Genomic DNA, 16,958 nt, shown 5'->3' with positions numbered 1-16,958 from the left:
GAGCACAGCCAACGCCACCTAGATACAGAAGGCCTGCTTATTGCCTCCTGCCCCTCCTTCGCGACGTGGACATATAAAGTCAGAATTCGTCCGCTACTGCGAATTCAAGAACTCGGAAATGATTGCAGCTAACTTGGAACCTGTAGACCCGAACCTGTAGACAAAAAGTGCGACACGCTTTCGAGAAAATCAGTCTTGAGAAAGATATGGGACTGTTTTGCCATTTAGTACGCGGGGACGTTCGTTCACTACTCGCAGACGACGGCGGTTCATCTCCATGGCTACGACCGCTGAAAGCTCGTTCGCGATTGGCTACCGCCGTTGAAAGCGCGATCCTGGTTGCTGACTCTTAGTTGTTACGTCACGTCAACGCCACAGACTGGCAGGCGAGGGAAGCAGCTTTCTTGACCCGCGAGATTAAGAGCTCGCTTGCGCACCGGGGTTGTGGACTGCAATGTTATCCTTGTATTCCTAATTTCTGCTGCTCCTTTTGTGTGTTTTTTTGCCCTTTCACTTTCCTCTAACACTACACCTAACGCTGCAGGACAGTGCGTGCGGTAAACCTTTCGAAATGATGTATCGCCGAAACACTTCAAATTACGACTTGCATAACCGGCATAGTTTGCGAAAACAATTACTGAAACTAATTAGTATATTCCTTTTACCAACATATGTACCTAACACCAATTTTCTTGTGGCAACTGTAATCCACCAGGTACACCTTTCAGCAGCGTCCTCAGATGTGCTGACAGCTGTGTAGAAGTTCTCGGAAACAAAGATGCCTCATTATGCATAAAAAAGAGAGTTGACTCTCATTTAAACAGGATGACATAATCTTTCGCTCAAATGATGCGAAGAATGGTGAGAAGGTTTTAGCAAGTTCTGCAAACGATTGCACATTCGGCAAAAACCACTCGAAAGCGTGCTGCGATGGCTTTCCGGGCTATAATTAAGATATGTAATCTGCTTTTAATACATTCAGCTCTTGGAGATACGGGTGAGTGTGCAACCTTCTTCATGGCCTCGCTTGTCAACTCTTACAGTATTACAGTGTACGTCCTTGTGAGATATATTACTTTTACGTAAACCGTACCGTCCATCATGTGGTAGGATTATGGAAAAACGAGAGCTATACTATGGCTACAGGGTGGTTCTGCATGGAGTGGGTGAACTTGGGTAGTCAATCGTGACTGTATGACAGTCTAGTCCTTCCGCAGTCTCCATAGTAGCAGGGTGTGATCCACAGGGGAAACTTAATTAATGTCTAAACTATACTTATACATGGGGTCGCGATAGACTGGGTATGATGGAATGGCGGGACTGACTACCATGCATTGGCAGATCCATTCACAATTTAATGCAGTACTTCCCAAACCCTGCCACCCTGCGGCCAACCAAAAATATAAGATATTGCGTCCCGACCCCCCTCCCTCCGAGCTTTTCGCGATGCCACAAGCTTTTCAATTTCATTGCATGAACAGTAGTACATAACATTGACGCTTAGGTTTAATTTGAGAGTTGATATAGACAGAGCGAATCAGCCGGGCTAGAAATCTTCGCTAAAAGAAACCAACAACAGACGCAGTACAGTGGGCAGGGCATGATCTAAGGACAAATTGTTGGCCTCTTCTTTTTTTTTTTTTTTTCACGTTCCAGAGCCATTCGAGACCCCCGCTGAGTCTGTCTGGGAAACACTGGACTAGCGTTTAAATAATCTATGAAGAGTTTGGTTAAATAGTAAATGGACCCGGCAATGAACGGTAGCCAGCCCTACGTCCGTCCCACCATACTACTGTGAACTAGAAGAGGGCAGTAGAACGTCCGAGGTCTCCGCGCGACTATCACGGCGTATAAGAGCGAACGGCGGCGCTGCAATCGACGACTATGGAGACGCCACAGAGCTAGTAAGGAGGAAACGCAGAACAAAAATGCAATTATTATTGCCATTACATTTATAATGATACATTACAATTATAAATGATTATTGTTCTCAATAGAACAAAGCTCAACAATAATCTGAATTCGTAAAATTGTTTAGACGCAGACGACACGCTTTATACCCCTGTCACACGGGCAGTCTTCAATGATCATTGAAGCCAATCGTCATTGAAAGTGCGTGTAGCGCCACCTAGCGTGTATCGTGTCAACCTGTCGGGGAACATTGAATCCAATACTCTTTGGGAAGTTGACACGTCACACACTTGGTGTCACTACACGCATTTTCAATGGCCATTGGTTTCAATGAGCATTGAAGACTGTCAGTGTGACAGGGGTATTACAAAGCATGCCCGCACACTGTAGTCGACGACAGCAGCGCCACCACTATATTTGCGCCACTTGCTCTGGCAGCCGTCTCAAGGCACAGACACCTCCGTTCGCTGCAGTATGCCTCTTCTAGTTCACTGCAGCCAGGGCCGGCGAGAAAAATTACGGGCCCCAAGGATGACTCCGGATGGGTCCCGCCCGAGCCCCCTTCTCACGTCTCCTGCGGTGCTAGTAGCCGTCGCACCTTCGGTCGGGCGGGCCCCTGAAGAGTCTTTACATCATGGACGCATTGCACTGCACGCCAGAATAGTAAGCAAAACAGAATAATTCTTATATGTGTCCTACATAGCGAGATGCAAACCCTCGAGCGCACTCCCAAGCAAAGCGCAACTATGCAACTATGATCATGTGTGACTCTACAGTGGTCGTTCTATGGTTTATTTTTGCCCTCCTAAGGGTTCTTTAACGTGCGCCGAAAACTCGGCACGCAATGCACCTCATTTAAGGTCCACTGCGGAGGACAGCGTGTGTCTAACCAACTTATACCTTCCCACCGCGCTATCGACGTCTTCGGCCGGGTTCGAGTCCAAAACCTTGGGCCCCGTAAGGGGACGCTACAACGAATGAAAACAGTGTATAAATGATAAGAGAAGCGCTTACGGATTTTAAGAGTATGATGCAGTTATCGCAAGTTACAGCATGATGATGATGGCTGAGCTAGACGGTCTAGCTTAGTCTCTATCGTCCTATAACATGCGATTACTAGGCTAAATAGCCTAGACCAGACGTGGCTGAAGGAACAACGCCTAGATACCATCGGTCCTGCAGCCCATGTGACACACGAAGGTATGCTGTGGATGCTGCTATGACGTCAATGAAAGAGCGAACAAGAGAGAAGCCCGAAGCAGCTCGCAACGCTCGTGCAGGCCTCCGTGAGTTGGGCAGTACGAAGGCCTTCTACTATCTAGGAGGTGTTGGCTGAAGCGGCAAGACACGCGACGTTGAATGCTCTTCAAGCGCATTGCGGGGTTACCATCACTTTAAGAGTGATTTTCAGTGAGTACTTCTCACACATCGTTCACGTTTTGTCGTTCACAGACGATTTCAGTTCAATCGTCTATCCAAAGCTACTACAAAGTCGAGACGAAGACGGTAGACAGATACTGGTGATCGACGATGGACTACAACTGAAATTGGAGAAAAGTTCGGTGCTTGCAAAGCGATTTCTATACACTACGCATGAGGACGGAATGGAAATTCATTACCACGTAAGTTTGTGAAGTTCATACGGATGAAGATGAGCTCAAGCGAATTTACGTTGCTATACCAGGCACAAACTTACTTGTTTCTTCATATTCTGCGTTTAATCCAGTTGGACGGCGAAGATCTGGAGAAAAATTTGTATCATGACTCAGACAAGATGGCTTCGCTCTTGATGTCAACGGAAGGTGGACTTCGAGTGGTAAATCTGGTTATTCGACTTCATGCAAAATATTATTCGAGTTCACGTTCGCGGAGGAACGGAAAGAACATCGGTACAAACAATTATGTCAACATTATATGGACAGAGTTCGTTAAGAGCACGCAATACAGTGTTGACGGGCCATTATTGCATACATGAACTTGTATATATATATATATATATATTTTTTTTTTTTACGAGGGCATACGCTTTATTCGTCCGTTAAACATAGAATTAACAGCGCTTGGTTGCAGGCTTGAGGCGCAGAGAAATCACTTCGACATAGTTGCGATGCGGTGCACGTTGAGATGTGGTAGTTAGTGTACCAGTACAACCTCGTCAGAAGGAAGAACCACTCATGTAAACCGTCCATATTTATTTTATGTCTAAAATACTACAGGCGCCGAAGCGCCCAAGTAAGAGGGGACGCTGAAGGTATAGATAGAAGTATTTACACAGCAAAAATACAACTCAACAATACAAGAGAACGCTGCAATTCATGCATCACTGCTTAGGGCTTACACAAAAGATGTCACAGAGTGGTGCGAGACTTCGGCTGTTGAGAGAGAGTTCCATTCGTTAGAAGTTCTGACTGAGAAGTAATGATTTTTTGGAACAGTCAGTCGTGCACTGGGAAGCTGAGTACATATTGTAATGCATATAAAAACAAAATATGAATCACTTGAAAACAGAGAAGTTTATCTGAAAGCGAGTAGAACAGATTCCAACCAGCCACAGATGCACCGCTATACTATAAATTTTCGCTTCCCTGAGAAGTAGGCCCAGGACGCACGATTTCTCACGAGCAACAGACAGCATTATGGGCAGGCAGACCGCTTTTCAATGAAGCGGAACAACCGATGAATCAGGCACCAGTAGATGTTAAGGATTTGGTCCACAGGTGGTAGCTGAGCTTAAAGCTTTAACAAAGGTCTTTTTCCAGGAAGGCATTGTTGGAAGGAACCTCCGGATAAGGCCGCTCGATGCTAGAGAACGGAGCTCTGAAGGTGATACAGGGCATCTCCTTTACCAGGTGAAGGAAAGAATGCCTCGAGCGGAAGACATCTGTAAGTCACACAGTAAACTGCAATCAGAATTCAATAAGAATGAAAATTATGGAATAAACGACTGATTGTCATGACAGGTACCATGAGGAACAGCAGGCACAACGTGTTATTTCCCGTTCAGTTAAACGATTACAAATTTTAAATAATCCGATTTAGATTCAGATAAAAAATAGGATAGGAGGTGGCATCGTTAGTAGTATAGGGAGGGGGATCATAAATAAAAGTAATGATTGGCCTATGCGCTGGAGCACGTAGCGAACTGATGCTACGGAGAAGTTGCACGGGCAAAGTGATGCATTTAACACTTTCTCCAGAATATTAAGGAGCTGAAGGTCGGGCTCCAGATGCATTACCCCAGACTGCCCCACTCAGCAATATTTCTTTCCATTTCACCAAAGTATTATAACATTTAAAATGGAATGAGCAAGTGCACTACAACAGACATTTGTTTTGTGCAAGCAGATCCCAGATAGAACCTCTGCGACGTCCCATTTAGATCAAAATGCCCCTGTCCAGATGCTGACATATGGTCTGTGGGGGTTTGCTGGAAGAATATCCCATACTAGATATCCTCTATGCATCCCCAAAAAACCTCCTAGGGATATCTTGGGTTCGACGTTGTGAGGAGGTCCTATCATGGACAAAAAGGGACATGCCACAGAGTGGCCAAATGACTCAATGCTCAATTTGATTTTTGATGAACCTGCTGAATACTCAAATCAAAATCAGTAATAAATACAGACATTATGTTGATGGTGAGCTAATGCTCCAAGCAAAGCAATCTGAAAATTGTTCATACCCGACCCTCATTGAACCGTTGTGAACGCTCTAAAAGCCAAAGAGTATATTTTTTGCCTTCCAGTGTATGCTCCAGGAAAAGAATTTGAGGAAGGTGGTGCTAACTTTGTCAAGCCTGTCCATGGTAAATGCTTTTCTAGAATAATATAAATATGTATGAGGCTTGCACATATGACAAGTTGTCTTCGAGTGGTCTTTACGTTGTCTGGACTTCTTTAATTGGTTTGCTTCCTTATAAGCTATGTACTTCCAAGCAACTTAAGAATATTGGCATTAATGTAGAGAGATCACCGTAGACCGTACTTGTGCTTACTTCTCACGTTGTTTGTTCTTCCCATTTCTAGTGGACGCTCGTCAAGACCAAACTACACACAGTAGGTATACTTGTTGTTCCTGGAATTTGATTTCTCGCTTGTGAAGATTATGGTATTGTAACTAGCGCTGAACGCAAGTGCACCACCCATTTTCAGCGCAGCCAGAAACTCGTCCTGAAGTCGCTATAATGGTAGACACTGCGCATACTCTAACATTCAAAGGCAAAGGGGAAGAGAAGCATAAGAAGATCATCGAGTACTTCAGTGTCCTCATGAATGCGGTAATACACATCTTAAAGGATTTGTGAGAGTTTGTTACTGGAGGTTCATCGCGCTATAGATTGCATTGCGAGTCAGAGTAATGAACAAAAGGAAGAGTTCTTCTTTGTGATGTAGTTAATGAGTTACATGGTCTTGAGCCAAGGTTGAAAAAAATCCGGATAATTTTAAAAAGATCCTCTCCAGTGGGTTTTTTGGATAATACCCGGAAATTTTTGGATATTTTTGCAGCATATATACAGGTCTAGAAATGTGACACAGAGTAAAAACGAACTTTGCTGTTCTTGATTTCGGGTGACCTCTCATAGTTTCTGTTTATGGAACTGCCTGTCCCAGCAACATTGTATCAGTTTATGTTTTGTTATGTGTTGTTTTCCGAAAAGTGGAGTTCCATGCACGCGTGATTGAATGGTGTGGATCCTACATGCATGGATTAGCTGTCGTGTTTTGGCGCACCTCAGTTACAGTGCCTTCAGGAAGCGGAAGAGAGTCTCTCCCTGAATGGGCAGAAGTAGGACAAAGTGGGAAAAAGTTAAATCTGAAAATTTATCGGTTAAAAAGTTACAAAGGTAAAAACTAATGTTGCGCGTACCTGGGCTTTTGGAAACAGTCTCAATGCTGGAGATGACTGCCGTGTTATTGTAGAATCATTTTCTGTATTGGTGGGTTGTTGGGGCATTCTGTTTCAAACTATATGCAAGCCAATATAGTATTGCTGATCCCATTTTCAACGCATGTATTCTCCTGTCGTCCCAAAGTGGATTCTACATCTGTCCCCAAAAGGTGTCCTTTCCCACTCCTTCAGGCAGGCTCGGGAAGGGGGGAAGCAATAGCCCCCTGCCCTAACGTAGCCTGCACTGCATTGATGTAAAGTACCGTCTCATCTGATATAACCAGTGACCGATAGTCAGCCCGATGACAGACATAACCGAGGAAATACTGTCACAACCCCTTTAAGCTTATTTTGCCTATTTCACGTGATTTGTTATTTTGTTGTGCGCTGTCTTAGCTTTCTAATAATCCCTGTCACATGGTCAGTTTCAATGTTCATTGAAACCAGTGGACATTGAACTAGGCTGCCTGAATACAAGCTCCCTCTATGAGCAGGGTGAGCTAGTGTTCAGGCACCCTACATTGAACATGCGCATAGCACCACCAAGCGGAGAACGCGTCAGCTTCTCCAAGATAATTGTATCCAATCTTCCCTCACAAGTTGACATATTACCCGCTAGGTGGCGCTACGCGCATGTTCAATGCATTGCCGTGTATTAAAAGGGAGTCTGGCCATTAATGGACCTTTTTCACAACGGCCTATGCGCATGCGTATGAGGCTGAGGCGCCGTGGAGGATTATCTCAGTCTTCTTTAACGTGGCACACGGCTACGGCATGTCACGTCGAGACTGGGAGGTACCCGGGTTCGAATCCCGGTACGGGTTGTGCTGTCTGCGGCTTTTCAAGGGATTTTCCTCAGACGCTTTCAGACATATGTCGGCAAAGTTTCGTTAGAAGTCGGCCCAGGACGCACATTCTTCCAGGGCGTCAGTCGTGACGTTGCCCACCACTGTGAGGCCGACAACGGCAAGCCCTTTCGCCATCGCCACCGCCACCATTGCGCGAAGATGTATGTAGAAATAAAATTCAATTCGCCTAATTGTATGATATAGTGCAAACTCTTGCATATCATGGGCATCTTTCTCGCTATTCTCTTGGAGGGGGGGTATATGTTTATTCACACAAAAAGGAGATGTCAGCCAGGCAAGTGCCGGCTCGCTACTCCTTAAAAAAAGAAAAAACAATAACAACAGGTGCGGGAGAAGCCGCGATGGCAACGATGTGCTGCGGGCGGTGGGGCTTGCCGCCTGTGCTTCAGAGGGATGGTCATCACTTTGGTGGCCTTGAGGTACTCGAAGAGTGCCTTTGATAACGTCCCGTTGCCCAGGGCGCGGGACAGGCCCGGGGAGTGTAGCGGGCGAGAAGGGGTGGGGGGTGGTCTTGGGATCGTGGTCATAAGTAGGAGTAGCATTAGCGATGAAACATCTCATTTTCGCGTAAGGAATGATGGCGGAGCGAAGGTTGAAGCTGATTTTGCAGATTGGCACGTTAGGATATATACTCACAGTATGAAATTAAAGTAGTTTGTGAAAAAAAAAATTGTCACCAAATCTCCACCTCTCCTTTCCAAGCAACGTCCTTCATTTTGGAGAAATCTTGGTGTCATGGGGGTCCCCATGGAAAACGGCAACCAATGAAATGCGTTCAAGTTTGATTGACAGGTCGAGCCTCCGTCTTAGGCTCCTCCTAATGGCAAGACTCCAGTCTAATACATGGCACTGGCTGAATGGCCATTGGTTGAAGACTGCCCATGTTACAGGGGTATTATTGTTCTTCTTATCTGAGCTCTTTCATTGCTTTTCTTGACCTTTTATCTGTTTCGCCTCCAAAGTGGTGGCCCAGAGAGGACAGTACTCGTGTTCATTCAATGCTGACCTTTAAACACCCGTTTCCGAGTTACTCCGTGTATTGGGAAACATCTGAAGTCAGTTCAACAATAATTGTCTATATGTACCATGATACGTCGCCTAATTGTGTCCCATATCCTCAACGATTAGGTGAACCTGAAATACACTACTCTCCATTACATCACTGTGAAGCTTATACTGTCAGCAATACTGAGGCAAAACGTGAGTCACTCCTACTTTAACTACAGAGAATCCTAGCCATTTCTGTACCGTACGTCATGCTCACCCGTTCTCTGCAGGTATTCGCACGTGCGAATGATAAAGAGTTTTTCAAAGCTGCTCTATTGTATCCTGTTTAATTTGGCTGTTTGCAGAAGACCGTGGAGAAGATGTACGTCAACCTTTATAACGACTCAGACAGTCTGATGAATACTTACAAGACCATGAACAACCTTACTGCCTATGTTGCTGCTCAGAAAGACGCTTTTTCCCCGTACGACCTACTCGTGCTTGTAACTGGGTAAGTAAGCTCGCTATGCCTTCTTCTCGGTACGAGGTGGTCTCGTTTGGACGGAGGGAACATGCACATGACAGCATGTCGTGTACTAATTTCGAACTGTCGAGTACATGAGGCAACGACTTCTCTTTCATCTCACCAATCTTCTCACCAATCCCTATGACTGACAATGACGACCAACAACCTTCAACTTACTTGCTTCCCAGCCGAGACCTCGTCAGCGTTTACGGTGGCGGTACCACTTCCCGGGGTACATCAGGTAAGTGCTATAATTTTTTTCTACATTGAAATAGTTGGTGAGCTATCGTAGGCAAGACTGAAGCTACCCGACAGAGACATTTTTGCCTTCGCGTTTTTTCGTCCATGGCGTAAAAGTAAAGGGACCGTAAAGTGAAAACCAGGTGGAAAAACAGTGTGGAATTCCAAGTAGAATATAGTGGAACTACTTTGTCGCCGATGTGGGTCAATATGAAACCACTTGGTCAGCAATAGAAAGTAGGCTTGAAATACAACAATTTTCTTCCCTCGATAGACAGAAGAGACATGGGCAAAGTTGTGCAGAACTCGCTTCCTGCAGAAAAGGTCCGACTCATTGCTGGTGTCTATTTCATTTACTGATTTGTAAAAGAAAAAATGGAGATGTTAGTCTCGGGCCACCCGGGACTGGCTACTCCAGGACGCGTTATTCATAAAAGAAAAGGAAACTACACAAATCTATACAGTTTGGAACGCTGGTGTCTACTTGTTATTATCGTGCCTGTGGATAATCTGCCTCAAGTGGAGCAGTAGTCATATAATTTCGTTGGTGTTTTGATCGCAACCCTTGTAATATATATTTCTACCGTTGTGCTCCAATGCTGCCTTATGTGCCTTATATTGCTGCAAAGCCAGCTGTGATATAAAAATCTGAAATAAAAGTACTGCGCTGTAAAATACACGTCTATATGACTGACTATAAGCGGACAACTGAAGTGGATCCACCTGCAAATGGTTCCGCAGGTGGAAACGCTTGTAAACCGATCCCAATTGGAACGGAAAATCACACAATTCCCATATCGGACCCCACTCATGGGAACGAGGCTAACCGGAAGTCGCGCGTACGGTAGTAATGAGTTACGCTGTTATTTGTAAATTTCTAAGTGAGGTTAGGTTGATTAGACTAACAGACAGCGAAGCAGTTGGTTAGGTCGGTGCCCCATGCCAGAAGCTTCGAAGGTTCGCCAGAAGCCAGAAGGTTCGACGATAAGTGTTCAGTTGCTGTTCAGTTTCGGAAGGCAGCTACAACGGCTCGAAACGATTTTTTTTTTTCAAACGGTTTGGTTCCCGAACCGGTTCAGGGGCCACGGGTGGGAACGAAGCACAACAGACTTCCGCAAACTTCCGTTTGTGTAGTGCAATGCTTGAAATGGACAGGAAGGTGCCAACGGCCGTTCAAGATTTTGAAAGATTTTCCGCGATATGAAAGACACCATTAGTACTGGTTACGACAGGAGCATGACCATGAATTACCTGTTTGGGTCCCCACCACGTAGCTCATGTCACTGTGGTTAACTAACCCACCGTTTCGTTCGTAGAACCTCGGCAGGAATATAACAGCCATCCAAGCTTACTACCTTAGCCTAAATCATTTAAGTAATTGAAGTTATTTATTATTATTTATTACCAGTCAGTAGGCGCGAATAGACGTTAAGGAACAAACGGCGCTTCGTGGTAGTTGGATTGGCTCGTTTTAGCTCCTCGGCGCAGGGGGCTTTGGCGTTTTTATTTAAGTTGGATTGGAACGGTGTGATCCCGGGTCTTTATGTAGAAGGCACGTTATCGTGTTATCCCTGACCGCCGCTGTGCTACAGTGTCACCGTTAGAGTGAAGTTCTTGTGGAAGAAAGACAGCACGGGAAAGAGCAAGTGCAAAGAGACAGTTCGACCCATGAACAATTCTTGAATGCGATGCTACAATGGTTCGTTTTCTTTTCTTTCTTTTCAAATACGGTAAGAAAACCACCTTGGTATGTTCTTTTCAGTCTGACCAGCATGAGGGCAGCTGAACCTTTACTTTGTATGGGTTTACGTAAGGTCGCACGCGCTGTTCAGAGATCAGCACCGTAGTTAGGGTGGACGCCCTGTAGTATATTATTATATGCCACATCATGAATGCTACCCAAAACTGTCGTTGATCCCTAATCCCAATATATATTCACGTTTATGTCTTAGGCATTAGTAGTTAGAGCAGTTTAAATTACCACCTTTGTTGTTGTTATTTAGCCACTCTAGAAAATACAGAGCATTCCTGCAGGGCACGACTTTTTCGGCAAGCGACAGAAAGGTTACGAAGCTAGTACAAGACGATAAAAAAAAGACTAAAGGAAGTAGTAGTAGCACAACATACAAAGTTCCGCCCTTACTTGTTACGAACCGTTATTTGAACCGGCTATTGGCATCTTTTGAACGGTTCAGTTCCAGGTCCCAACCCCCCCCCCCCCCCCCCCCAAGGACGAAATTCTGAGTGAAAACCACCAAGTTCCGGGTCGGCAAAACATAAAGGTTAATACCGGTTTTCGGTTTGGGTTCGGTTCGACTCTCAGATTGAAGGTGCCTCTTTCAAGTTAAGCTGTGGGTACTCTATAGCCTTGCCTTTGTACATCGTAGGACTAGCCTTCGTAGGGAAGGTGTGCGATGAACGCTATAAGGTTGCACTAGTAGAAGACTTACCACCCACGTACGACGGCGTCCAGACATTTGCTCACGAGGTCGGCCACACGTAAGTATTACATAGTATATGGAATGGTAACGACAGAGCCTTTCTGACCCAGGATGGGATGTGTACATGACGGAGCGAAAGCTGACGCCAGCATCCCAAATCATCCAGGAGCAATCAACTGTTCTGCTGCTGAGAAGCACGTCATGACGCCAGTGTCAGCGTTTGACGCCTTAGACGAGTTTTCCTACTGTTGTAGTCAGCAAATGTTCGTTGTCTACCAGTAAGTAAACCTCGTCTTCTGTATATAGGAACGAGCGAGGGTCGGGCTGGCTAAAGTGATCGCTCGATAGCCGGTACATGTGTGGAAGTATCCCACTGTTGATAGTGCGCTATCCACGTGTTTCGCCCTTTGTCTCGACCTTTGGTGCTTTTAATATATGACACCAACCTTTTTTTTAAATACATTTAAATCTCTAGTGCGAGTTGCACCGTGTTTTAATTGCCAGTGGTTTTAACCTGGTCTCTCGCTGGACCGCCTGTATGACCATGTCCTCGTTTCGAGGTACATACTCTGAAAGAAGTGACACAGAGCTTGGTCCTGTCTCCTACCCGCTGTGTAGCTGCGTACCTACGGGTTTTTGAAGTGCGGTCTACTATTTATTTGTCCTCGTTACATGAACGCGATGCAATCACTGAGCACGAGCCACGAGCCCACACAAGTCACTCTTCGCTGTCCTTGATCCCGAGGACGATTGAAAGACGGAATGAAGTGTAGCACGCCTCAGACTCGACATTGCTGTTAATAAGGATTTTGAGCATATTAGAAGCACCCTACGGAGACGACACGATATCGAACGCAGTCATATCTAATAATGTGATGTCATTGCGTTTAAAGAAGTAGCGTGATTGCATTACTCGCTCCCTACTAATACTTTATTTCATTGTTCTCATGTAAGTGAATCTTGTAAGTTGTGTTTTACCTGACAGTGCTGGAGACAAATGTTATAACCTGCCCTTTCAGTCTGGAGACTTCAGCGTGTCTCACGGAGGAAACAACAACGAGCGTAAAAACCAGTACCCAGCTTCCAGGTGATTTACTAAGCAGTGCTGACCAGTATTGCAAGTACCAGCACCCGGAGCACAACGAGACTGTGAAAAATATGCCGAATGTGAGCACCACTGTGGCTGTGAAAGTTTCAAACGTTTTTCATGTCCGAAACAGCAGTTTGTCATTATCAAATGCTTCATAGCTACATAAATATGTTAGCTGCGATGTTGCGTGGCACAGACAGTGTACTCGGAACGTGCTACATCTACCATAGGCACTGTACTCGAGGACGGAGTCAACGCTAGAGAGCTATCAATAGGTGGCAAGACCCATTAAGTCACTGCCTGATAATTGGTGAAATCGCTTTGCTGGAAATTTTCTCATTTATTTGAAAAATCTTGATTCATTTTATTCGTCACTAAATGACAACTCCGACAATCCGAGTCACTCGCTCAAATATTATAGCGTATAAAACCACCAAGAATATGTCAGGGAAGACCTTCTTTCAACTGGAGTTTTCTGCTGTATCCATTGATTGCTTAATGGAAGTGAGCTTATTTGTAAGGGAATGCCGCCAGGCTGGCCCTTTATTCATGAAGAAGGCGTCAGCCTGGCAGTATGGTGTGGATAGAGGGATCTGGGTACGTAGGTATGAAAAGGGGCCGCTCCTCTCTTCCACTGGCGCATGTTTTCAGTCCAATCCTGATGGAACAAATAACATATTACATCAGAGCTTGCGGCGAATGATACGGCAAGATCGCCGCGATCAAGTGCGTTTACAGATCAGGTTGGCGTAAAAATTTCTAAAGAAAATTCACGTCCAAAGATGGATTCTCACTGAACCAGAGCATCAAAGATTTTTCTCGCCTCTCAACCTCGCATACCGTTCCCTGCAGGCTGTGGTGGTGGTGGTGGTTACCGTGGTATCCCACTCGCCATTGTGGGCTTCACATGTGTGAACGTCATGACTGTATAGGCGCGATGAGATGAGATATGATGAAAGTTGTCATGAGTGTGAACGGTTCCTCATGCTGTAATGGCAACTGGAATTAAATGCCAAGCATAGGGCATTTATACGAGTAGAACATTCTCGTGTAGCGATGTGCCATCGCCGTCCACGCGTTGGGCGAGGATATTCGGAAATCATGCAGTGTTCTGCAGTCTCTTGCGTATCACTAGGGATACATTCCTGCCTTGAGAGTTTACAGCGACTTTCTGTACGTTGCAGGTGCAGGGGGGAAACAGGTGGCAGTGCGCGATTTTATGCCGGTTGACCAAAGAGAGTTCGTTTATGCACCTCCACAGAGCACCTGATGGGATGCCTTGTGAGAATGGGACAGCCAAGGTAATCATTTCAATAAGAACTAAGTTTAGTACTAAGAAGTCATGTCATTTGAGGTTGTTGTGTCCAGTAGTATACTGTGAGGTCCAAACCTTAACAGATTTAGCGATCTATCATTTCCAGTGACTCAGAAGTTCCATAAACATCTCAGTGGAAGTTGTTGTTGAATGTGTAATTCTTTGTTTGTTTAAGAAATTATGCTATGATAACAATGCAAAGTTTAATCACGTATATTCAGTCAAAAACAGTCACGCACATGACAAAGAAGCACGGACAACTGCCAGCTGAGGACACCTTCCTTTATCTCCGTCTGTTTCTGGTGACGTATACGTGATGGAAACGTACCAACTATCCCACCTTCATGGTGCTACTTCAGTAAAGTTTAAGATGGGCTAAAAAAAGAATGTAGTTCAGGAAGTGGACGTCTCTGCAGCCATTTTGAGCCGCGATAGCGGATAATGCTGTGACAGAGCTTCCCGGCTCAGTTCATATGCTACGAATCTTTTCATTTTTTGGACAAATTCTTTTTCAAGATAAGTCTTTTTTTTTCGGTTCAAGCTTTTGTCTGATGCCTGTGGTAACGATCACACTATATCATCTCTTCTGTAAAGTTTGTGGGCAGAAAGAGTTTAGCTGAAATGAGAAGGAATACTCCTGTACTGTCCTAGAAATAAGCAGCAATGCTTAGCGACATGGAGTAGAATCACTTCTGGCTGCACCAGGTACCTGTGCTTGACTTGAAGATTGCGTCGTGTATGAGGTGTCACCCGGAAGTATTGCTGTGCTCGGAATGGCCGTATCAATAATATAGAACGTATTCGACCAGCAGATCGATGTACTGTGTGATTATTTGAATGCATCATTGCATATGATGTTTCGAGGAGCTACGAGAATAAAGTATGCGCTGAATTATGAATAGTGATTGACTTGCACCAGTAATGAAACAACTGGTGATCGCTCAAACAGACTTGTAATGCAGGTTTGCATCAACAACAAATGTGTGGATTACACAAGCCCACCTCCTGAACAGTGATGAAATAGCACTGGATCGACACTATACTGCCACATCAGGGTCTGCAAACCTGCAATATATGAAGTGAAATGCTAGTGGTGAAGAAATATAGAAGACAACAGTGCAATATGTATTAAAGATGTTTGTGTCTGTGCTTCTGTATGCTTGAACCTTGAGATAGAGCTTTTTACAACAGTAACATACTGTAATAACCCAGCGAGATGGCCAGATCGAAATAACTTTCAAAAACAATTATCTTCCAACTAATTATTCTGGATTGGGCCAATTAAAAAAATAATTCAACAAACGTACAAACCTCTTGGTAGCGACTCTACAAGCTACACCTTTCAGTAGCATTTTGTAACATGCCTGCAGCTGTGAAATGCTTCTCTGAGTCCTTGTTATCACAAATATGATCTATTGAAGACAAACACATAATAAGAGACAGCGATGCTTTTTTGCACCCTTTTTTATATTCACATGACATTTAAATGGAAAGGGCTGAAGTCCAATTTGCGGAAGCCATTGTCTAACAACCATATGATGAGAACAATGGTAAGAGGGTTATGTGCATGTTTCAACTTCTCAAAGTGAAAGTGGTTGAACTTTAGACGAGTAACACTTGAAATGTACTGCGATGGGTTATTGGTCATTTTGTGAAACTGTGCTTGTGTTACCTGCTGAGCGAAATAGGTGTTATATATTAAGCGCAATTGCTTTGAGCGGGTTCCACACTTTTTCTGTGTTGTTGCCAATGGTTGAGTGCACAGCAGTGCCCTGAACCCATCAAGTTGCTCAGAGCAGCTTTTTTTTCTGGTGACCTATGTTCATCAAAGTTCATGGAAATAAAAATGTCCACGCTTAAGACATGTAATGTGCTTTTGATATATTAATAATAATAATACATTCAAATTGATATATCCAAACCTTGGAGAAACAGGTAATTGCCGTCATCGCCTCGCCGGTTGAGTGTTACAGCGTTAGTAGGGTCGTCATAAATACTGATACAGTATCACTTTGACGCCCAGTGAATATGGCGCTCCCCTAGCAGAGGTGTGTGTGTGTGTCGTTGAAGACACCTATTATCATCCCCAAGAAACAGGGTAGCTTGTCCGCCTGTATTACCATTGCTTTGTGTGTACCCTTCAGTAAAAGGAAGAAATAAAATCGTTCGTGAACTTCTACTTTACAAGTCCCAACTGTATGGAAATGCCACCAAAGAGCGAAACATCTGCAAAGCAAAGGGGAACCGCAGGAGTAACATCAGGGGAGGAAGATGTGGTTTGCTGAGCTACGAAGCCTCACCCATAAAGACGTGGTTGACTCTGAGGTTGACCTATATGCAGTCTATGGACATCTGCAAAGCATCACCTGCGCACCACGTGAGGAAGGATGACCTGGTGCTTCACAAACAAGCCTTCTTTGCAACCTGCATGCGTTCGAGAAGGTCTAAGTGAAGGTTGTTCCTATTGTGCTAAGTGAAGGTTGTCATGGGTTGTCGTAGTTATCCTAGTAACCGTAACTCCGTAAAAGTAAATCCGTAATGGATTTTTATGACAGATAGCGCTGAATGCGGCGAGGCGGATGGGCATCGCATGTTCGTCAAGTTCATGGCGTGTATGCCCTTACTTCCACAGTGACATTAGTTAGTGACATCTTCCAGTTACTGTTCCTCACACCAAAGTTCACTTCTTGTC

General features: G+C 44.7%; 1 protein-coding gene across 1 annotated transcript; it reads left to right on the top strand.

Annotated features, from left to right (window-relative positions):
* The first annotated feature begins 875 nt into the window (after nt 1–875).
* LOC135401560 (venom metalloproteinase BumaMPs1-like) lies at nt 876–15,415 on the top strand. Its single transcript, XM_064634032.1, has 15 exons — nt 876–997; nt 3,364–3,533; nt 3,638–3,727; nt 4,671–4,794; nt 5,657–5,716; nt 5,937–5,966; nt 6,063–6,187; nt 8,796–8,867; nt 9,020–9,165; nt 9,369–9,421; nt 11,808–11,919; nt 11,972–12,139; nt 12,881–13,028; nt 14,136–14,252; nt 15,229–15,415. The coding sequence occupies exons 1-15, from the start codon at nt 931–933 to the stop codon at nt 15,280–15,282; spliced, it is 1,536 nt and encodes a 511-aa protein (XP_064490102.1). The 5' UTR covers nt 876–930; the 3' UTR covers nt 15,283–15,415.
* Nucleotides 15,416–16,958: the final 1,543 nt, after the last annotated feature.

The sequence above is a fragment of the Ornithodoros turicata genome, chromosome 7 (assembly GCF_037126465.1).
Source record: "Ornithodoros turicata isolate Travis chromosome 7, ASM3712646v1, whole genome shotgun sequence".
Taxonomy (NCBI): Eukaryota; Metazoa; Arthropoda; class Arachnida; order Ixodida; family Argasidae; genus Ornithodoros; species Ornithodoros turicata.
This window is presented reverse-complemented; position numbering and strand designations above follow the sequence as displayed.